This window comes from Schistocerca serialis, chromosome 7, assembly GCF_023864345.2.
Source record: "Schistocerca serialis cubense isolate TAMUIC-IGC-003099 chromosome 7, iqSchSeri2.2, whole genome shotgun sequence".
In the NCBI taxonomy this organism is placed as follows: domain Eukaryota; kingdom Metazoa; phylum Arthropoda; class Insecta; order Orthoptera; family Acrididae; genus Schistocerca; species Schistocerca serialis.
The window spans coordinates 265,159,797-265,184,474 of record NC_064644.1 but is presented as its reverse complement, the minus strand read 5'-3'; the positions used below and the strand labels follow the sequence as shown (position 1 = coordinate 265,184,474).

General features: G+C 40.5%; 1 protein-coding gene across 2 annotated transcripts in view; it reads left to right on the top strand.

Moving 5' to 3' along the window:
* The window catches only part of LOC126412859 (uncharacterized), a 126,951-nt gene that overhangs the window by 54,006 nt on the left and 48,267 nt on the right, over positions 1-24,678 (top strand). For both annotated transcript variants that reach the window (XM_050082723.1, XM_050082724.1), the window contains exon 6: positions 23,848-24,055. In XM_050082723.1, the coding sequence (XP_049938680.1) occupies positions 23,848-24,055 (208 nt within the window). The remainder of the gene's footprint in view (positions 1-23,847; positions 24,056-24,678) is intronic.

Sequence of the window (24,678 nt, the reverse complement as noted above, 5' to 3'; positions counted from 1 at the left end):
CCCAGTGACTCAGTTCCAGTCACAGCAACAGCCTTGACGAAACTTCATAGCAGCCACCACAAGCAGCCAGCCATCACTGCCGGAGCATTTGTCTCCTTTGGCATTGGCATCGGCATCCCTTGAACTCTGTACTTCAGGGTTGGTATAAATTGGCTGACTTAAGTATTGTGATTTTGTCCAGGAGCTATGATCAGTGACAGGCATGTGACTAGGCTTGGAATTGTACTGATAAACTCTCAGCACTTATTGACACCCATCATGGACATCGCCACTTAAAGTGTTGTTTTTATCTGTCATGAACTAAAGGAAACAGTTATTCATTCTTCATGTCAGATCCGGAAGATAGATTGTTTGTGTGTTGTCAAGTTACTGATTTTGCATCCCACTGGACATTGACATGAATTATTTCATTTATTGTGTGTTGCAGTAAAGTGTCATATTTATCACTATCTGGGTATCTATTCTAATAGTTGTGAACTCACATAAGGATGTAACAGTTCCAAAGTCTTTCAACTTAGTACCATTTATTTAGTGACTAGGGCCTCATGCCAAAGATAATTGTGAAACAGTAAGCTCTTGAATTTTATTTTAACTTGGGTGTACAGAATTATATTTATCAATTTTTTACCTGGGGATTATGCATGTATATCCAGTGCTGATAATGCTGCCTGCTCTTGGACTCAAAATAATGTCCCTGTGTTTCATTTTCCCTGGTGATGCAGTGTGGAAGTATATTACTATTTCTGTTGTATTGGTGCATGTGATCCAAAGGTGCAAGCATTGAGTCTTTTGTTTCTTTATTAGTTGATGTGCCCACATTTTATCACCCTGCAAATTGTCAGTGGTAGTCATTGGTTTGAAACCATTGCTTTAATGTGTCAACAATGACTTTTTTCCACTATTAAACAACAGCCTACTTGGTAAAATTGACAAATCTTTACAATATCATCTGGCACATTGGTGTCAAGATGTTCATCTTGGCTTGGAACATCTTGCATTTCAAAATTTCTTGACACACTATTGCATATGTATGTGATAGACAGTATTCTCTGCATACAAAACTATGTAACACTGAATGTATCATTCTCCAACACCCTCATTTGTCAAATAATGAAGTAGAACTTGTTGTTTTTCTGTTACACATGTCTTTTAAGATTTACTGTACTTCCATTGCAGTTACTAATTAGCAAACAACAAGTGTGTATTGAAAAATTGAGATTATTTTCCCCCTTTTCTCATAACTTTCTCCACTGATAGTGAGATGATGTTTTATAAACTTTTGAGTATCTTCAACTCTTTGCAATTTACTGTTTCAAACTAATTTCCATTACACTTGGCATGTCTCTCCATCCTCATAATGCCCCCTCCCCCCCACACACTACACAAACAGATGTTACACCAATGTCTTGGGTCAAGTCCCAAGTTTCTCTGTAGTTTCCCTGAAGTAAGGACATGTAGCATTGTTGATAGTATTCCACACATTGGGTGGCGACATTAAGGCTGATGGGTCCCTTCCTCCTATTTCAGAGGAGTAGGTTATTTATAATAAAGGAAATAAATTTCCTGATCGAGTCTGCAATCATTGGGGATTTGTGGGGATAAAGTATTCTAGATCACTTAAAGTAATTTTTTAAAATGTATAACAACACTTTGGCTACTACCCTCATCATTTCAAAACACAGGCCTTCAAACTGACACTGAATGCTGTTTTACAACCTGTAAGTTTTCATCTGTAGATAGCAGTACCCAGAATGTCATTATAAATAAAAAATATATTAAGTGTGCAGGCTATGTGCTTGCATTCCACTTCACCCTCTTTCTTCTCTTTCATATTATCAGCAACACAAACATTACACTAAACTCAGAATATATTTGCCTGATGCATGTACGCTCATCTAATACAATTGAAGACATAACCCACATACTTCATGAAGGAGAAGTACCATTGTGCTTGGAAAAAGACAATGCATTTAATTAGGCAGCTGAATCTTCCCCTCAGTGTTCCAGGCAACAATGACTTATGACTTTGACTTATTTAGTGCTATAGAGTAGGTTGTAACACTGCGCTATTGCACACGATACTCTTTAAGGCTGTACTATGATAAGTTGACGGACTTCACCTTAAGAGAGAGGATCTTTGTATAGATTTTGACCGCGTGTAGCTGAATGGAGGCAAATCAGACTTACACCCACCCAGTAATAACAATGATACGTTAAACAATTCCGAAGTGCAACTACACGTTAGGACGGACAAAAAACAACACAGCAGATGCTACCAATTTGTTAATAATACGGTCGCCAGCCTAATTAGGCATTAACTGAGTTTCTTCCCTGTACAAGTTGATGTACGTTCATACAAAACAACACGTAATAACACTGCATAATATGGTAAATTTTAGAACCAGAAAATCTACTGAACTAATAATTTCACTTTCTGTACTAACATGGACAAGCCATAAATACACAACAAAACACTATAATGTTTACTACAAACTTCGTACTGTCTATTGATCTGATTAATATCGGGCATAGGTTACCCTAGAAATAGCACTTTCGAAACACACACACACACACAATGTCAATTTTGATAAATGTAAAACACTGATAAATTTTGGTTTTTATATTGGCTTTAACTTGGCTGGTCAAATCAGTTCAGTACACTTCAGAATTCAAATGAATAGAAAAGGAAAAGGGGGGAGGGGGGACCCTGAAACTGTTATGATCACTGTATTGAAAATTTTGATTATTGAAATCATTAAGCACTCATGATTTCCAATATATGAGTTACTACTCTTTTTAGCTTATTTCCTGCTCATTTAACTACCATTATTTTTGTCTCAAATTAATTAAACTTCATTACTAAATCAATTTCAACATTATCTTCCAACTTTGTCAGACCTTTGTTATTTACCTATATATTCATTAACAACAAAGTTCTTTAAACATCATTCTAACATAGATAGGTCTGCAGGTAATTATTATTAACATAAACTTTAAATCTTCATCTCGGGACACTCGGATTGCACAACATGTGGAAAGGACCCTGCCTAGGTTAGTTGTGAGGATAATTAAATGATAGTACAGTTCTGGTAAAATTCAAGTTGTTATTGAACAGTATGGAACAAAAGTAACACTGGTCCACACGAATACAGTACTAAAAGTTTCAACCTGTTCGTATCGATGCGGCGGTCGGCAGGTGGCGAGATGGCGAGGCACAGAGCACACATACAATCACAGCAATGGCTCTTGATGTATCGGCACTTTACTTCTTCACAGCGTCGCAATACTTTTCCGTTTAGTGCCAATGGAATATTGCTATGCCGTACAGGTGTCGGAAATGGCACATCCGAGGCTCAACGAAATCACGTTTTCCAGGAGAGCCTCCTCGATCCAGAACGTGTTTCTCAGACCGATGCCCAACTCCAACTACTACTGCTGAGCCCGTTATGCCGTGCAGCGCTCGTGTGCATTTTCCCACGCTCGCCTGCCATCCACCTTTTACCGCTCCCCTACAGATAGGGTATTCACCCGAGGTTTTGCATTCTACATATCCTAATACATTGCCTACGTATGGACCAGACGCACAATTACAACTTTAACATCTTACAATAGTCTCGACGTTTCTTACATTTCAATTCTGTTATAATATTGCTTAAACATTTGACATAAACATTAATATTCACATCGAAAGTTGTTTATAGTTTCTTTAACACAATGGCATGAAACAAAAAAGAAATGAAATCAGGAAATGAAATCAGAACATCGATTACACTAATTTATCGAAAATGAGAAGAAAAAATTATTATATGTACAATAGTATAGCGTTGGTGTTGTTACAAGGTGATGAAGAACTTGATTCAAAATTTGGTGAAAGCTTTTTTATCAGTTTGGTGGAGAGTGCCCATGATGAAAGAGTCAGTTGTTGGATCTCAGTCTTGGACTGATGGTTTGGAGTTCCCATGTTAATTAAGAATTGTATTGTGGCACCAACCTGCTCCCAATGAAACAGAGTCAAGTACATTGCATCCCTCCTTGTTCACTGAAGATAACACTACTATTCTGTGAGTAGCAGGCTAGATTTCAGACTCTAGAAAATGCACTCTTATCTTCAAACAGTTCACTTCTTGATATTTAAAGTAGATGAGATTTTCAGTAATAAGGTGTGGCGTAAACACCTGTAATGAGGTAAACATAGTTGTAGCAAAATGGACTATGAGGTCTGTTCTAGAAAGTCTGGAACATTCATAATTTCATACCAGTGGTGTGTTGGAATGAAATGTGGTTGGCATCGCTGCACACACCTGTGTGGAACAGACCTCTACAGGACATGATCAGGGGAAATAATTTGCATTTGGGCCATCGTAACTGATGCTTATACAATGTGTGAACAACGTACAGGTGTCAGTGAGTAATTTGAAGTTATGCAGGTGGTATGTGGTAGAGTTTTATTTTAGATGTCATTTGTCTCGGAAAGCATCCCACTTTATTACTCTAGCTCTTATGGTTCCTCCAGGAAATAATTACTTTTAAATAAGCTGGCAGATAACAATGATGAAGTGTTATGATGGATCTGAGGGACAAAGACAACTTCATAAGAAAGCAGAAAAAGAATTAAATGTAATGTAATTGGATGGATAAAAAAATCTACTCACCAGGCAGCAGCAGTAGAACACACACACATTTAAAAAAAGGAAAGGTTTTACTTATGCAAGATTTCAGAGCCAGTGCACTCCTTCTTCCGGCAGAAGGGTTGAAGGGGGAGGAAAAGTGGTGAAGGGAAATGAACTGGAGATGTTTAGGAAATGGGCTTGAGTTCAGGAAAGACACTCAGAACCCTGGGGCAGATGAGATTTACCAAACATGGTTAGAAGAAAGGACTAATTGTTGTGGACTGCACCAGATGAGATTTGAAAACCTGAGAGATTGAAGATGGAAGACTCCTCATGCTTGCGTAAGTAAAACCCTTTTACATGTGTATCTGCCACCGTTAAGTGATTAGATTTTTTTGTCTTTCCAATTACATTATATTTTCAAAAATTGCTTATTTTTGTTGATAGAAAAAGGAGTAAGTATGAGATGAAAAGGATGCCTTGACAGATCAAAAAAATTGTGAAAGACACCAAAGAAATATAACCAGGAACCAGATGATGGTCAGTAAACTTAAACTGAATGTTTAAATAATTGTGACATTCTTCAGATATCTACTAGTTGGGGGCATCACCTCCTGAAAATACAGTGAGATAAAATCAAATCAAAAGGAAAGGAACCCAGCTGATTCTGTTATGTGATGGAGAAATATTTACTAACCGTTAGATTATAAAAAAGTACTTAAGGCATCACCTAAAACTACCCCCCCCCTCCCCCCCTCCTTCTCTATGCTGAAAGCTTAAATATGAATGAGACATTGTGTAGAAACTTGATTCCACATTGTGCAGTCTGTATGAAATGCATTTCTAAAGCAGGTTATTATAAAAGAAAGTACTTAGATTGATTTATTATAACACTGTTGAATCCATTGATGGATGACACGAAACTATAAACAGGTGTCATTGTGTTTATATCCAGCGAGAGTGCTGCCAGCAAGGAGAAAACACCACCTCCAGTCAACTGATCACATGAGACCAGCTAGCTGGCCAATTCAAGCCCATTCTCTGTGAGAGTCAAACAGTGTTTTCTGAGATGACAACACTATATTCCCTGACTCTGCCAGATAACAAAGCAGGCTGCTCTTACTTTTTTGTTTGTTGACTATGCCTGTACGTAAGATTGCTTGAGTAAAGTTATGCTTCAACAGTTATGGACTGTCATACTTATTCAAACTTGTAAACTAACTATCTATTATGATGGTTTCCATCGTGATCTATCAGTATCGTCATACCTGTGTCATTGTATGGCAAACTGACCTGTATTTAGTTTAACCTGCACACAGAGTGAAATAGTTGTGTGAGTTATTTCTTTTTCTTGTGGCTCATGACAATTATTTTATTTTTATTGGAAATTCATTGACTTTTGTTTCATATTGCAGTGTGCATATTCAAATCTATTAAATAACTGTTGCCATATAAGAGTGACTCACAAAAGAATAGGTCTGTGGTGATGAATGTATTTGAATTCTCACATAAAAAAATTTGAAAGAGGAAGGATAAGAATTAGAGAAATCTGGTATAACCCTAACCCTATTTGAGAACTAGTCAGCCTTCTTTGCATGTCAATGACCCAAGCTAGCCTAGGTGAATCATGCCCTGTTGCATGTTGCTTGTTTATACCATCTTGCACTACAAATTGTAACCATGTGCTGGAAATTGTGCAATGACTTAGCATAGAAAAAGAAGAAAAACTAAAATGGATAAAACAGTTAAATATGAAAAGTTTGGAAAAGTGGTATGGAGTGCGGAGGAGATGAGGGGATACAGTGTAACTGGAGCAATTAGCACATCTGGTAATGGGGAAGAGCAACATCTGTCTTGTTTGACAAGTCTTGGCAAATTTTTCTTTCACCAATCTCTTCATTTCAGAATAGCATCTACATTCTCCTTTATCTGTTGTATATATTCTAATCTCTGACTTCTGATACAGTTTTTGCTTGCTACAGCTCCTTCTAGTACCAAGAAAATTATTCCCAGCAGCCTTTACACATGTCTGGTCCTTCTTCTTCTATTTATTTTCCCCATATTCCTTTCTTTGACAGTTTTGTTGAAGACATTTTCATTTCTTTTATCAGTCCACTAAATTTTCAATATCATTCTGTAGCATCACATCCCAAATGATTTGATTTCCTCCTTAATCTATGTCACAGATGTATGTAATTCAGTTCAATGCAGTGTACTCCAAACATGTGTTTTTCAGAATTTTATTTCTCAAGTTGAAACCTATTTAATAATAGATTTCATTTGAAGTGGAATGTTTTCATTGCTGTATTTCTCTGCCCCATGTATCCTCGTTGCTTTTTTTCTGATGCCATATTTTGTTGTTAGGTACTGGCGGGAAGAACACAAATCTTCTCCATTGTGCAGAACATACCAAATTCATGGCTGTTGTGTTTTTGAATGTTACAGGCACATAGGGCTTATTTTTGAAGTACCACATTTTCCTATTTTGTCTTATTTTAAATTTTATTTATTTATTTTCTGTGTTATGTTGAAAATGAAAGTATACCTATCAGTTAAAGAAAAAATAACTCTTCAACTGTACTCTGTTGAAAGTTTCTAAAAAGAAATCATTGTCATAACTTCAAAGTTCTCTTTTGAGGCATTATGCCACCAATCCATCAAGACTTCACTGTATAATGAGAACAGACCCCTTTAATCTAAGACCTTCTACCTTCTGCATAACAGCAACTACTTGACAAGGTCCACATGCCCTGTTGGCATGGAATGATGCTTTTCCACAAAATTCTGAAGAGATTTGTATCACTTCTGAATACGTTACACATAGCTAGACAAGCCATTCCATGTACATGTAAGCCACTCACTGTGTCACCATTAAGGGGACTTGTGAGTGAGTAACTGCCAAAAAACAGATTTTTTTAATTTTTTGTCTTAAAAATTCTCTGTAGTTTTATGAATGAGAAAAAGTTTACTTCCCAAAAAATGGACCACAGAAAGTACCAAAATTAGAGAAATTTAAAAGTGGCTGCATGCACCACGACGTCCCCGTGACACACAGTCAGTTGTGTGCATGCACCACAACGTCCCCGTGACACACAGTCAGTTGTGTTTTGCTCTCATTTGTTTCATTTTTATGACTTTTTAGTCCGTAAGTTGGCTAACCTGTGAAAGCTTTACACTTGCTTACCTTTTGTTTATACAGGGAGTTTAGTCATTGTTTGCCATCGTTTTGGCACAAATATTTTGTTTTACAGTCAAGTAATTGTGTGCATGATTTTCTTATTGCGTGTGTGAGAGTTTCTTATTCCACTTGAAAGCAATGGGAATAATTTAGAAGTTTGGTCATAAACAACGTTAATTTTATGGAAATTGGTTCACCAAATGGATAACTCTGCTAATACGGAAACACAACATTATACAATACTTAACTTAGCTTTGGCTACTCCAAGTGCTTCGAAGCTAAAACTGAAATACTTCGACAATGGGCTTGACAATATTAATGCTGATAATATAGAGATGCCAACTATTGATTCACGTTGTGTTATTGTTGAACACTCTGCTCTATCTGAACTAATAAATAAAACTTTGCCATGTAAGGAATGTGGCAGCAGTGGTGTGAAGGTAGTTGAAGAGAGACATGCTAGAGGAGGTTGTGCATCAAAATTAAGAATAGTTTGTAATTTGTATGGTTTAAATGAATATGGTTATATTTGTGGTGTAACTAAGCAGAAAGTGCGCAACACAAATATTAAACTTGCTTATGCTATGAGGTGTATAGGCAAAGAGTACAGAAGTGCACGAATTTTCTGTGCTCTTATTTTCTGTGCTCTTATGGACTTGCCTCCCCCTACAAGGTTTGACAAGTACAATAAAATTATTCTACAGACTTTTGAAGAAGTAGCAAATGATAGTATGAAAAATGATGTTCAGGAAAGTGTAAGTGTAGACATGAATGACAGCAATACATGTATGGTCTGCAGCCCTGGATGCATCCTGGCAATGAAGAGGCTATAGTTCCCTAAATGGTGTAGTGGCAGCTATCTCCTTGGACAGTGGTAAAGTCATTGATGGGGAATGTATTACCAAGTACTGTCATGGCTGTACTAGTGGAACTGAAATTCATTAATTTTGGATTATAGTGGAGGGATAGAATCTGAAGGTGTTGTGAAGGTACTTCACAGGTCAGTGGAGAAATATGGTGTGATATATACATCGTACCTAGGAGATGGAGACTCAAAAGGGTACCAAAAAGTTCATGAAACCAAACCTGCTGACACAAAAATTGTAAAAATTGAATGTGTTGGTCATGTTGAGAAAAGTTTAAGTACAAGATTTAAGAACTTGAAGAGGAATTTGAAGGGAAAGAAATTAGTTTATGGTAAGCGCTTTAGTTGATGTGGTCGGCTTACAGACAAAGAAATAGACCGGTTGCAGTATTATTATGGACAAGCCATAAGACAAAATAAATATGACCTTGAGTGAATGAAAAAGGCTCTCTTGTTTCATAAATTCTCCATAGATGACAACCCTGTCATGCACTCTGCCTACCTGGTAGTGATTCATGGTGTGGCTACCATAGGGCTGTTACTCACGGTGGGACCTACAACCATAGACATTCTTTGCCATTTGCTATAATGGAAGTTATGAAACTTATGTATAGGGATCTTAGTGACACAAGATTATTAGAGAAATGTTTGCATGGTATGTCTCAAAAATCCAAATGAAAGTTTCAACAATTGTATATGGGAACGGATACCAAAAACTGTTCTAGTAGGATGAAATACTTTGAAAATAGGTGTACTAGATGCTTTTCTATGTTTCAATGGTAACACAGTGTCAAGGCTTAATGTCATTGAACTGATGGGAGTGCCTGATCGACTAAATATGCATAGAGCTCTAATAGCTATTGATTGAAGGAGACCCTTTGAAGCAGAAAATTCAGTGATGGAAGCCACCAAAGAAGCAAGAATAAGAAGAGGAAGTGTGAAAAAGAGAAGGGAGGAAGAACAACACAGGAAACAAGATGAATATGGATCAGGGATGCATTAGTGCCATGCAGGTTTAGTAGAAAAAGGAAGTTTTAACTTTAAGTTGAATTTCCCAAAAATTAAATTGTTTCATGTTCTGGTACACTTTGGCTAAAAACTATTAAAGATAGAGCGCTTAGAGTTTGTATACTGTCTTAAAACATGCTTCACTATAAAGTACACTACTCTTGTGACAGCTTTGAAAATGAAATGGTTTTTTGTAGATAAATCCTGAATTCATTTGAAAAATTTGTTATAATCATACTCAAAATTTTGTTGTACCACAGTTTATGGCAGCACCATCTTTTCAATAGTATGCTTTAAAGATAATAGGATAAAGAATTTACAAGAAAAAAATAAAGCTTCTACTTTGTTTGTTTTTTGAGTAATGTGTATCTATGATGTACACAAATAAATAGTTGAGTTTATTTCACTTGCAACAAAAAAATACAATTAAAAAAGTGTGAGAGCCAAAGCTTTGATTAATACATAAAAATGTTCCCAAAAGATGACAAGCATTATATGGGCTTACAAATCTTATTCTGTGAGTTACACTGTTTCGAAAGCTGACAATTTTTTCAAGGATTCCCCTGGTATTCACGGACCAGTCCCCTGAATAGAGGTCATCAGCATCTCATGGTTAAAACAAGAATGTCATGCTGTGAACGTGGGCTTACATGGATCTGTAGCATAGAAATTGTGAGGCTAATTTGTAGGTACAAACCAGCGTATTCCCATAGTTCCTTCACCTCTGCCCAAAGTATTCCTCCCTTCAAATCATGCTGGTTTAATCACCAAATTCATTTTCCCACACTAAAAGAGAAATCCTCAAACACTTGACATTGGAATACTGGTAATGATTTTATCTGGTGAAGTCAGTTTTCCTGATATTTTTGCACAACACATTGTATCAAAATTGATGCAGTTTGCAGAGGTCTGGGTATCAATTAAGCTGAATATTACAATATTAGAGAAGGAAAGTTGCTTCTCACCATATAGTGAAGATGCTGCGTCGTAGATAGGCACAACAAAAAGATTCACACAGTTAAAGCTTTCGGCCATTAAGGCCTTTGTCAACAACAACAACAACAACAACAACAACACACACACACACACACACACACACACACACACACACGCGACTGCAGACTCAGTCAACTGAAACCACACTGCATGTTATGTTTGCGGTGTGTGTGTGTGTGTGTGTGTGTGTGTGTGTGTGTGTGTGTGTGTCTCTATTGTTGACAAAGGCATTAATGGCCAAATGCTTTAATTGTGTGAATCTTTTTGTTGTGCCTATCTGTGACTCAGCATCTCCACTATATGGTGAGTAGTAACTTTCCTTCTCTAATATTGTTACATTTCATCTTGGATTTTCCATTGTTTGATTTAAGTTGAACATTTTCATACTACAGAAGTAAACATATAAAAATCACCAAATACAACACTGTATTTTCACAAACACGAAAATCAACACAGTGCCCAATTCATTTGCTTTATCAGCCAATCACACAGAGGACATGTGGCACCATGCAGATGTGTTTCTGGTGGTAAAACAGAACACTGATAGTGTTTATTTCAATATTATACTGGCAGGAAAAAAAGTAACACCCACAATCTCAAGGACTGTATTCAGTGGCACCAGGGTACAATATGTGCATGCAGAGACTTACATTGTTAGTCATTGGCGATCAGGTGGCACTGTGGAACCATCTATTTTGACTCTGCAGAGAATAATAGTTTTGAGTTTAAAGGTGAAAAGTGTGTGCAACATTCATTCTAGGGTACAACCAAGCCCTGCTGACAAATATGTACTACTGTTCAACAACTTCAGCCATTTGAAGAGGTTCACAATATGGACCTGCAGGAAGCCAGATGAATGTACCAATGGGTTGCTGCACATGCTGGACGCAATGTATTGGTGGAGTGTCACTGCTTTCAGCAGTGGTCTACTGAACATTACCACACATGTAGACCCAGATCTGGATGTCCACATAGTACATATGCAGATCAATATTCATGCACTGTGTGAGCAGCAGTGGCCAACTGAACATCATTCAGGGAAGAAATCTGGGCACATGTTGCACCCGATGTGTGCATTGGAGGCCATCTGCTTCCAGCAGGACTAAGATTACATGTGCGTCTTGCCGGGCTACCACTGACACCATGTGACCGTCAAGTGTGGCTACTGTGGTATTATGAAAGAGTTGACTGGAGGGTGGAATGGCACTCTGTTGCATTCAGTGATGAGAGTATGTTCTGCCTATATGTGAGTGATGGACATACACATGTACAGGATAGACCTGGTGAGTGGCCTGTTCTGAAGTGCACTCACAAACGACACACTGGTCCCACCCAGGCTTCATTGTGCAGGGGGCCGTTGGTTACGACTCTCAGTAACATTTGGGATTGCTGCAGGGTAAAATAATCAGTGCCCAGTAAAATGCACAGGTTATTATCGCTGTGCTATTGTCATTTCTTTGACGTGAATGTGATGTGCTTTTTCAGCAGGACAATGCATACCCATATAAGGCTGCTGTGGCACAACATGCTGTTATACATAAACTGTTATGACCATTAAGATAATGAGATCTCTCATCAACTGAACACATGCGGGACATAGTGAAGTGCGAACTTACTTGTTCTCCAGAGCCTGCAAGAACCATTACCAAATTGCAATAAAAAGTGCAAGAACACATGCCTGCATTGCTGCTGTGGGGGGGGGGGGGGAGGTTGTTGTTGTATTGATGCAACAATTTTGGCACCCTTTACTGTGACGTGTTTCATGTGGCCTGAATTGATGAACTGCCTGTCACATCAGTTGTCACTAAAATGGTCTTGTCCTTTAGGGTATTGCACTTTTTTTTCCAGCAGTAAATTTGCGAATGAAGTTTGTGGTGACAGTGTGCACTGTTGCATGATGCTTAGACAGGGCTGTAAGTCAGGTTGAAAGGTTATCAGACACCTTGTATTTATAGTTTGCAAAGCTTAAGTATCATATCTGGTGTGTTTCAAGTTTATACTCACATACTACAAAAGTGTGTTGTTGAATTGATGCACAATATTAAAGATCTCTGAAAAATACACTTTTTTCCAGTGTGTTGTGCAAAAAATCACAAAATGTCACATCCATGAATAAAAGTGTTAATAGTACAGACATTGGTATAACAACAGTACTCAAAGATTGAGAATGTACCAATAATATTGGTAGCAACGATAGTAGACAAACACAAAATATATTGCAGTATTGAGACTTCCTTAGGGGTACCCACCCATATTACTATTATTATTATTATTATTATTATTATTATGTAACAAATGGCCACATTTATTGGCATCCGTGGAGGTAGCAGGTTCACCCTAATGACAGCCTACATCAAACAGGGGGGGGGGGGGGGGGGGAGAATCATCTCCAGGCACAACAGAGCTTTGATTTTGGTCAGCATTCAAAAAATACAGCACCCATCTTGCACAAAGTGTTCACAACATTCATTCTTTATGTAAAATGTACCACACTCATCTTTTTTGTATCCTGATGACACCTGCTCAAGGGCCTTTAATCACCAGTTCTCCAGTACCATATTGCCCAGTTTCTCAGTTTTCATCTATAATTGCAGTTTTGAGATGCCTTTCATGTGGATCAACTTCAGAAGAAGTACAGCCACTTTATAGTTTAGTTGCTCGTTTCTTAACTGTTGACAATGAAAGAGTAGATTCCCTGTATACCATCACCAGCTTAAAATAAATTCCCTTTGACAAGGAAGTGTAAAAAAGTAATAATTTTTGAAAAATCATGGTTTGGCAAAATAGCTGCCTGTCACTTTATTAAAATTATCACTTTCATCAAACAGCAGACCATCTCTAGCGAAAAAAATAATATTAATTAAAGGTTATGTATTTAATACGATCATTTGTATTGAGATCAGTTTGTATAGTAGCTGCGTCATAATTATAGGATTCATGAAAGTACTTGATTTATACGCTACTGGAAAATGAAAAGAGAACAAGAACTCGTTGGCCAAGCAGAGGGAAATTTTGTAGACACACTGTTGAGGACATATACAACAAACCATCCCACCAACAGAGCCATACGCATCTGAGTACATTTACTCCTGGTGCCTCAATTGGTCCAGATGTCTTGCTATACTAGCAGACTATGCAAGATAATGTTCAGTCCAGTCCCAAACTTGCTCAATGGGGGCAGATCTAGGGATTGTCCTGACCTGGGTAGTTGACGTGCACTCCAAGAGCAGGTTGAGTGGCACAGGATACCAAGATATGTGTATATGTGCATTCTTTGTTGAAACAGCACATTGACTTGTTGGTGCTCGAATGGTAACATGATGGGTTGAATATTGTTTGAATGTACTGTGCACTGCTCAATGTTCCCTCCATAATCATGAGAGGATGGCTATTGTAAGATGTGGCTCCCCAGACTGTGATGCCGTTGTTGTCCCTGTGAACCTCTGTTGTGTACACTCCAGACTTTGGCCCTCACCTGGATGATGCCACACTCACGTATGACCATCGTTGCCACTGAGGCAGAAGTGACTCGCATTTCTGACAATGACAAGTCCCATTCATCCTTACATAAGTGCCTGCCATGTCATTGGCACAGGTGGGCTGCACAATGTCGGGTTGCGAGCAGAAGAGTTTCTAACAGCACGCAGAATAGCAGTCGTGCTTCACAGAGACCTTAGTGAATGATCCTTCCTAATACCCTCAAAGCAACAGTGTCCCTAATTTGTTGTGAAGTCGAAGTGCAGTCTGACTGGCACTTCGTAAGATGTGACTGTCTTGGCATGCATCTGTGCATCGCTGCTGTACAACTTGGGTTGACGAGCACATGTACCTTCTGCTGACCACTGGCAACATCGGCACACTGGAGATCTCTTGCCCCACAGATAGCACAGTTCTGCAGTACGACCACTCAGCCTTCCACAAGTTCCTTGTACACCCTCGCTCGAACTCCGTCAGATGCATAACCGGTTCATGTTCACATTGACGCAGCATGTTGACAGTGCTGCAGATACAGATGGAGCCCTGTATGACACGGCAAATTGGTGCTAGTGGCTCTGGAAGTGAACAGCTATTGCGAAGCTTTTTGCAACATTCCACAGCCGATAATGCAGTTCCCTGTTTGTCCACAGCGCTACGCATTAGGTCATTGCATTAGCTGTCCTCTTGTAGGGTCCCGTGCGAGTATGGTATGCCTTAGTCACTTACATTGAGGTGTTCCTTTTTCATTTTACAGTAGTGTACATTCAGTAGACACTATGTTAACAGGGCGAAGATCAAGGCTAGCATGACACTATGTGAGTCACATTTTACTGAGTTAGCCATTTCTATCTGATATGTTGCCTTTTTGGTTGTCCCTCTGATTTGCTGCCCCCCCCCCCCCCCCTCACCCCCTTCCCGGAGGCTTGCAACTCTTTTGTGAGAATATGCTTGGCTACCATGGGGCCCCAGCCTTTGCAGCATTACATCCTTTCCATGCTGTATGCTTATACTTCCACTATTCCTTCCCCCTCTGCATGTCCATCATATGGTTTTCTTGGTGCTGACACTGCTTGGACCTGGTTTATGATTGGACCCCAAGTTTCCACTTCCAGTGTATTCTACAACTTTTCATTAAATAAATACATGGTTCCCATTGTTGGGTTTGACATGCCACCATTTTCAAAATTCTCTGAAGTGTGGATCGTGCAGGGAAGATCAACCAGTGTAGTGTGTGCTCCACCTTTGTGCCTTAGCATCTGTGCATCCTTCCCTTTAATATGATAATACATCCAAAACCCAGCGTGGTAGCCATCCAGTTGTGCTGGGTCGTCAAGTGCCTGCTCGATGGTAGCCCCATGGTCATGCATGGAATACACTGTTGCTGCCTGAGCTGAAAACTTCCCATGTATGCCAAGAAATGAATGCCCGTCATGACTGGGGCACGTGGACTCCAAGTGAGAGATTACTGGCCAGGTAGCTATTGCTGAGGCTGGATGGTGCCCATGGGGAGAGCCCCCTTCCAGAGTGGGTGGCACCAGGGCCGATCAGCCACAAATGAATTCAATTAAGTTACCTCCCAGTGGTGGCCAAATGACCCCAGTAGTCTCTGTGTAAGAACAGTCCTCTTTCAATGCAGAGAGATGAGCCTAAAGAGTTCCCTTCGCTTGCTACACCTTGGGGGGGGGGGGGGGGAATGTAGGGCTAAATGGCAAGCAGAACAGTACTTCTTGCAATACTTGGTTTGTACAAGGACTTATGGTGATTCCTTCTTGGCCATAAAGTCCTTGTTCTTTGTGGAGAACATAGAAAACAAGTTTGTGGAAGTGGCAGCCATCTCTAAAATGAAAAGTGGATCAATTTTGATCAAAATGTCATGCACTCCCCAGTCATGGGCACTGCTCGCTTGTAACGAGCTGGATAACACACCGGTGACTGTCACTCCCCATAACAGTCTAAATTTAGTCCAGGGCATCTTTTTCCACAGAGAACTGCTCTTACAATCTCATCGTGAGCTACTTGCCAACTTGAAGTGATGGGGTGTACACAGGGGGTCAAAGGACAATGGGATTGCTACCGGTGCCTCCATCTTGGCCTTTGAGGGTGATTGGCTGCCTGGAAAGGTCAAGGTAATGGTATACCAGTGCAATATGAAACTGTATTTGGGCACTTGTTTTCATGCTGCAACGCAAGTGCTAGCTGTAGAGATTGTAGACAAGGACTGCATGAGAATGTTCACCATGCACACAACCCCCCCCCCCCCCCCCCCCATCTGTGTCAACTGTGAAAAGCGCCATTCTCCCTGCTCACCAGATTGTACTGTTTTCCAGAGAGAAAAGAAATATGAGAATTATGAGAATACAACTCTCCAGACAAACTCAATTACTAAGAGGCCAAGAAGAAGTGCAAGCGGTTGTACCCAACATGTCAAACAGTGTCATATGCTACTGCTACGGCAAGTTCGCCCCTTTTGGTGATAGCACTCTCACTCATTACACTTCCTATAGTGGGTCCTAATGGCTGCTCAGTCATGCCTGCCCCCCCCCCCCCCCCTCCTTCCAACCCCCCATGGTTAGGGCTCCCCTCTTGCTGCTTCCCCCACACCTATTTTGGGGACATTGGTCCCTACATACCAGCTGGAGACAAGTCCCCTTCCTCTAGCTTCTCTCACCAGGAAGGGGTCCTTCAGGACACTTTCTTTCAAGGAAAGTCTACAACTGGACACCAGCTAGTGGCTGCTGGTGCAAGGCTTTGTGATCATCATATTTACCTGAAACTGGTTCAGGAAGCCCTTGCAGTTATCAAAATTCTCTAAGGAGAGGAAAGACAAAAAAAAAGACCTCCAAGAAGGACATTCCAGTGGCCCCCATGCCACCAGATCTGCTTTTCCACTACTGTGGCTGAGGCAGAGATTCCGGCGGCCCCTGAGGCCCCATTTTGCACCCAAGACCTCTACATATTGATGCCATAAGCCCTCAGCCAGGGGTGGCAGTTGACCCTAAGGCATAACATGCCCTCTTGGTCACTTCATGGTCTCACTGTACATCAACAACATTATTCTTCAGTGGAATTGTAGCAGTTTTTCCACGAGGTGGCTTAGCTACAACATCTTTTAAGCACATCTGCCTTCTGCTTTGCCCTTCAGGAGACTTGGTTTCCAGCAACGTGTACCCCAGCCTTTCATGGATACTGGGGATATTACAAGAATCGTGCTGCCTATGACAGGGTGCCAAGTGGAGTTTGCACATATGGTCTGTACACTCTATATAGCGAACTCGTGCCTCTTAATATATCATTGCAGGTTGTGGCTGCTTGCGTACGGGAATTTTGGGATATAAACATTTGCATTGTTTACCTCCTTTCCAATGGTGAAGTGTAGAACATACTGTTTGCTTTGGTTTCTCAGTCCCCCCCAGCTTTCTTAATCGTGGGTGATTTCAGTGCCCATAATCCTTTGTGGGTTAGAACCATGGTCATGGCCATGGTAAAGACCTCAAAAATTTACTGGCACAACTTACCCTTTGCATTTTAAATACTGCACCCCCTCCCCTACACACACACACACACACACACACACACACACACCAGTGTGGCACACGGAACTTTCTTGGCCATCAACCTTTCCATTTGCAGCCTGTGTCATCTCCCATCCATCCGCTGGAGGACCCACAATGACCTTTGTGGTAGTGACCACTTCGCGATCTTCCTGTCCCTCCACCAATGCCACTCCCCTGAACACATGCCTAGGTGGGCTCTCAACAGTGCTGACTGGGATGCTTTCACTTCTGCTGTCAACATTGACTCCTCACTGCATGGAGATATCGATGAGGCAGTCCAGAATACAACTACAGATATTCTACCGGCAGCTGATTTGGCAGTCCCCTATTCCTTGGGCGCATGTCGATGGCAGACAGTACCTTACTGGTCCTTGGAAATAGCAGAGGCCATTCGAGATCTTAGGTGGGCTTTCCAATACCATAAGTAGCACCCATCAATGGTGCACCTCATTGCTTTTAAGCAGCTCCGTGCCTGTGTCCACCACCTAATAAAAAGACAGAAGCGAGAATGCTGGGAACAGTACATTTCAACCATCAGATCACTTACCTCTCCTTCACAGGTTTGGGCGAAGATCAGATGTTTCTAGGGATACCAGACACCTGTAGGTGTAGCTGGTATTACCTTGAATGGCACTGGCACTGTCTACACTTAACCAGACGCTGTCAATGAAATTTTGCTCTGCTATGCTCAAGCCTCAGTGACAGAATTATCAACCTGCCATTTGTGTCCTAAAAATGCAGGTGGAATGAAAGCAATTATCTTTTACTATACGCAACCTGGAGCCATATAGTGTTCCATTCACTGAGTGGGAATTTGTCAGTGTCCTAGCCCACTGCCCTGATTACAGCCCCAGGGCCAGACTACATCCACAACCAAATGATCAAGCACCTATAAGTGGATTGTCAGCATAGTATCTTTGCCATCTTTAACCGCATCTGGAGTGAGTGGAAGTTCCCATTGCAATGTCAAGAAAGCATTATTGTCCCAGTACTGAAACCAGGTAAGTACCCTCTAGAGATGGACAGTTATTGCCCAATAAGTCTCACCAATGTTCTCTGTAAGTTGTTTGAATGCATGGTCAGCTGACGGTTATGGTGGCACATTGAGTCTCACAGTCTTCTTGCTCCATTCCGCTACTGATAATCTTGTTTGCCTGGAGTCTGTGATCTGAACAGCTTTTGCCTGACGTCAATGCCTCATAGCCCTCTTCTTCGACCTGCAAAGGGCTTCTGACCACTTGGGCACACCACATCCTTACTACCTTACATGAGTGAGATCTCTGTGATCTGCTCCCAACTTTCATCCAGAACTTTCTGTGGCACCGTATGTTCTGGGTTTGAGCTGGTGCTTCGCACAGTACCCACCATATCCAAGAGAATGGGGTCCCACAGGGCTCTATGCTAAGTGCCCCTCTGTTTCTAGTAGCCATCAATGGTCTAGCGGCAGCTGTGGGTTCCTCAGCCTCACCCTCCTCGTATGCTGATGACTTGTGCCTGTAGTATTGGTTCTCTGGTGTGGATTTCACTGAGCATCGATTGCAAGGTGCCATACAAAATATGCAGGCATGGGCCCTCACCCATGGCATACTGTTAATCCAAAAAACCCACAACTGCCAACATCATACCGTTCACCCACAACCAGAATTTTACCTCAATGAACAACTACTCAGTGTGATGGAGACTTATCATTTTTTTTGGACTGGTCTTCGATTCTCTCTTGAAGTGGATTGCCCACCTTAGCCAGCTTAAGCAAAAGTGCTGGCAGCACCTTAATACACTTTGTTGCCTCATAACACCAACTGGGGTGCAGATCACACTACTTTTTTGCAGCTTTACAAAGCCCTGATACATTCTTGCCTTGATTATGGGTGTTTGGGATACGGTTCGGCATCAGCATTGCACATACCAGATCTGATACACCACTGCACAGTTCAACTTGTGATGGGAGCCTATCGAACTAGCTCTGTGAACAGCTTACTCATGGAGGCTGGGGTCCCTCCACAGCGGATCAGACAGCAAAAACAGCTTGCCAATTATGCTACTCTTGTTCACAGCTCCACTAAGCATCCAAATTGCCATCTCCTCATTCCATACACAGTAATCTATCTACTGCAATGATGGCCCCGATCAGGGATTGCGATCGCAATCCGCATGCGGTCTATACTCCCTGAGCTTCAGTTGTTTCCTGTTCCACCTCTTCTCTGGACCCACTGCCGTACACCTCGATGGTGTGTCCGTTGGCCACAGCTGTTCATCTCGAAGCCCTCCACCACAATTTTTCTCCATCCTTGTCGCATCCCAGGGCTCAGAAGCAGCCTACACTGAAGGCTCAAGGGTTGCTAGTCATAAAGGCTTTGCTTATACTCCTGTAGGACATACTGTCTGCTCTCCTCACCGGATGGCTGTAGTGTTTTCACTGCAGATTTGTTAGCCATTTCTGATGCTCTTGAGTATATCTGTTCCTGCAGTGGTGGGTCCTTCCTCATCTGCAGTGGCTCCTTGAACAGTTTGCAAGTGCCCGACAAGTGCTACTCTCACCATCCCTTGGTCATTGCTATCCAGGATTCCCTCTATGCCCTTGAATAGTGTGGCCGCTCAGTGACCTGTCTGGACCCGGGCCATGTGGGGATCCCAGGGAACTTGCTGATAGCCTGGTGGCCAAACTGATTACCAATAAACCAACACTTGAGGTTGGTATTCCGGAAACAGGGCTCCAATTGGTATTATGCTGTCAGGTTTTAGGTGCCAGGAAATATGGAATGTCTCACTCTGATTTCGCCAAATAAACTGTGGGTGGTAAAGGAGGCTACAAGTCCTTGGAGGTCCTCCATGCAGGCATCTCACCAGGACTCTACCGTCCTTTGCTGGCTCCACATTGGCCGTACTTGACCAACTCATGGTCATCTGATCTGAAGCAAGGACCCATCACACTGTTGTTGTGGCTCCTGTTTCCTGGTGATCCTACTCTTCTTCCACCCCTTTAACTTGGTCTGTTAGACTTGTTTATCTTTTGTCCCTCTGTGCTTCTCATGCCCTGTCCGTGTTGCTAGTCTTTCCAAGGCAGTCCCAGAGTGGAGTACTTCTGGTAAGTGGTGGGGGCTGGGGGATGTATGTCCCATCCTTGCACAGTGCTTTCCGGGGCTTCGAGCTGGCCCATAGATTGGACACCTTGCTTGCCTTTCTTACTCTGTTCCCTTTCTTATTTTTTTTCCCTTATTTCATCTTTGCTGACATTGGTAGACCTTGGAGTTTACTTCCCCTGGGTTTTGCGTGGTAGGCTATCTCTGATCTGCAGTCATATAAACCTGTCTGTTCAAGAACAAGGGACTGATGACCTAGTAGTTTGGTCCCTTTAACCATCCAACCAACCAACCAACCCTCTATTTTGCTTTTATTTCTGTTTTGTATTCTTTGACATACACTAAGCTTTTGTATGTAAATATACCTGAGAGTGTACCCAACATATAACAGAAAGAACCTTCTACGAGAGAGTACCATAGCAGATGGGAAGTGGCCATAGAGATTAAGTTTATTTAGGTTATTAGATCTCCATGTCGTGTGACACCCTTTTCCATTGTGAAAGTATATGGCTATGAGGTGTTTTTTTGCACTGGAGAGCCACATGAATAGCTGCCTGTAGTTGAGTCAAATTATTGAGGGGTGTGGGTACTTGCTGAATGTGCTCTAGAATTGATGAATGAATTTCCATCACTTGTAGTAGTCACTGATTTACTGATCATTCAAAGATCTGTTCTTTATGTCTGATAACCACAACTTGTTGATAGCCATTTGTGTAGGTTAGTATTATCCTGGTATGGTTTTGCATCATGATGGCCTCCATTAATTGTGGTATATTTCCTGGTACCACATTTGCTTGACAGGCCATGGAGGTTCTCCTTAGACTATTCATTAAGATAGGCTGGCATTCTGTGGCAAAGATAAGCAGGTCCTGTGGCTTATATTAAATTATAGACAAGGTGGAGTGAAGTTCCCACTCAGAGGAGGACTGTTATATACTTCATCCTTGTTGTAAATGAATATCTCGAATCCTTGCAGAAGAAAAAATTAAATATATTCAGAAATAGGCCATTAAAACAAAGCATAGCCAAATTAAACATTACTTGTGATTGTGGCAACAGCAGGAGTACAAATGCTGTAGTCGAGGTGGCTTAAGAAGATCGCCGATAGCTTACAGTGCTGTTGCCAGCTTTCAACTATGAAGTGAAAACAGCTGCAGGTGAAAACCATAGCTGTTTGCCGAGCTGTGCAACACTGAGCTATTGCCATGGAGACATTTGCAAAATTTTTTGAAGATTAGATGGGTAGATCACGTAACTAATGAGAAGGTATTAAAGAGAATTGGAGAGAAGAGAAATTTGTGGCACAACTTGACTAGAAGAAGGGATCAGTTGGTAGGGCATATTCTGAGGCATCAGGGGATCACCAATTTAGTATTGGAGGGCAGCATGGAGGGTAAAAATCGTAGAGGGAGACCAAGAGATGAATACACTAAACTGATTCAGAAGGATGTAGATTGCAGTAGGTACTGGGAGATGAAGAACCTTGCACAGGATAGAGTAGCATGGAGAGCTGCATCAAACCAGTCTCTGGACTGAAGACCACAACAACAACAACAACAACAACAAGATTAAAGATTAAATTATTTGTTGAGATAGGCTCATGAAGCTGCTGCACCCAGCCCACTGTGACTGTCAGGGATCAACTTATGCCAACTTAATTACTGACCAAGAACATTGTGATTCTACACAAAGTTACTGATTTTATTATGCCATGACGAATTCCAATGCTAGCAATCTCATTCTCATCAAAGTATGTTCCACAATACATTAGTTGTAACATACTGTCATATCAGGTATAATTTAATAATCAACTGTCCTATAACCAAGGAAGAACTATTTCATGGGTCATGTGTGTCATTTGTGTGTGTGTGTGTGTGTGTGTGTGTGTGTGTGTGTGTGTGTTCTACTTCAGAAGGAGGTCTTTTGGCCCAAAGCTTAAATGTTTAGCAGTCTTTCTGTTGTGCATGTCGACGACTCCATGTCTCCTCTATAGGGCAAGTAGTGATCAATCTTTTTCATAATATTGAAGAACTATTTCACATTTTGTGTAAGTTCGTATTGTGGACCGAAAAATTTCTGTTAAAATTGAGAAAATGACATCACCTGAAAGGGTTTTGAGAGAACAAAATAAAGTTTCTTCCAGAGATCCTCATTTAAGTTCCCTGAGCAATTGTTTTACACTTTCATGCTATGTGTGCTACACTGATCTTTCACCATCCTAGCAGCGTATCTCTCAATTTGTTTGATGTTTGTGTATTGTATGTCTGTTTGATGTGAGCTCAAAATGCCGGAGCAGTACTCTAAAATATATCACACTAGACTCTTGTTTGTGTATTCCTTTGCAGGCTTTCCACCAGAGTTCTTCAAACACATCCAAGTCTTTCATTCTCCTCTACTACCAATGCCATGTGTTCTTTCCATTCAATGTAACTTCATAATATTATTCTTAAACATTTTAACAGTGTGATGGGCTCCAGAAGTTTATGCTTATCTTGAAATGAGAGATTACATGGTTCTTTCTTTTTGTTGTGATCTTTAGCTTATTATGGTCATTATTCCAGTTTCATTTATAATAATTTTGATTCTATCAAAGCTAGACATATTCATTCTCAGGGAGTCTCCGTGATCATTACTTGTGCAAAACTGTTCAAATTCAGTCTCCAAATGGCTTTCCTTTATTTTCACATGGTCATTTGTGCCAGCTGTCTGTCTTCAGATCTATTACAAACAATTTTTTAAATAACAATTTGTTCAGATTAAAAATGGTTTAAGATTTACGATTAGAAAGCTTCAAAATACTTCTATAGAACTATTTCTTAAGAATTTTGAAGCTTTCTGAACAGAAATCTTACCATTTGTACTTTGAACCAATTGTAATTTAAAAAATTGTTTGTAATAGATGTGAAAATGGACAGAAGGCCTGAATCCATTCATCTGGAAATAAAGGAAAGCAATCTGGAGACTGAATTTGGACAGTATTGCAATTTTCTTTCTGTTTAGTTTTCTTTATTATTGCACTTTAAATTTAGCAATATCTGTTTTTGTTCAACAAAATAAAAGATACGCTTCACATTTACAGCTGTCATAGGTGTGCGGCAGAGAAATGCTGTTGCAGTTTATTTGAACAATGCCTGCAGACATGATTTGAATCTTGTGCAACTTCATACATATAAAATTTGTGAGAATGAGAGACCATTATCAGGCTTGGACCTTGATACTTCTAAACCAGGGCACTTTTGTAGCTCTCACAGTGACAGGACAATAAAAGTCTGGGATCCTACACGCAGGTAAATGGCTGATATATTATTGATATACAGAGGTCATAATTTCTAATTTAAGTTATATTCATTTTATCACAGACCTTATTATATTTGACTTTGTTGTTGTTATTCCAACAATAAGCATAAATTTTCAAATGTGACATCACTGATTTGGCATACCTGAGCCAGTTGTTGTAGGATCACATAATATTCAGTTGGAGAGGAATCAGTCCTTTCCTGCAGTCAGCTATCTTTTTCTTCAAAAATTTACTAATCTGCCTGCATTTCCCTAATAAAACAGCTTTCTGTCCTTGGTTAATGACCTCTTAAACCATTAATTATATAGAGGGATCCAGAAAAGAGCAGACTTTCTTTGATAGTCAATATTAATGGAACAAAGTGACATAACATTACAATTCTGGCATGGGGGGAAGGTTATTTTATGTGTTCAAAGTGGCCCCTATTAGCAGTCAAACAATATCTTGGTGGGTTGGTCTCTCACTATCCTTTAAACAATCTGTCCATCTACCTGGTAGGTTTCAAGTTGTCTCCCCTTCACTTTGGGATGGTAGATACTGGTTTAGCTGACAAAAGAACCGTTTATGAAAATTTGACTAAATACCTATCACACAAAGAATAGTAGCTGAAAG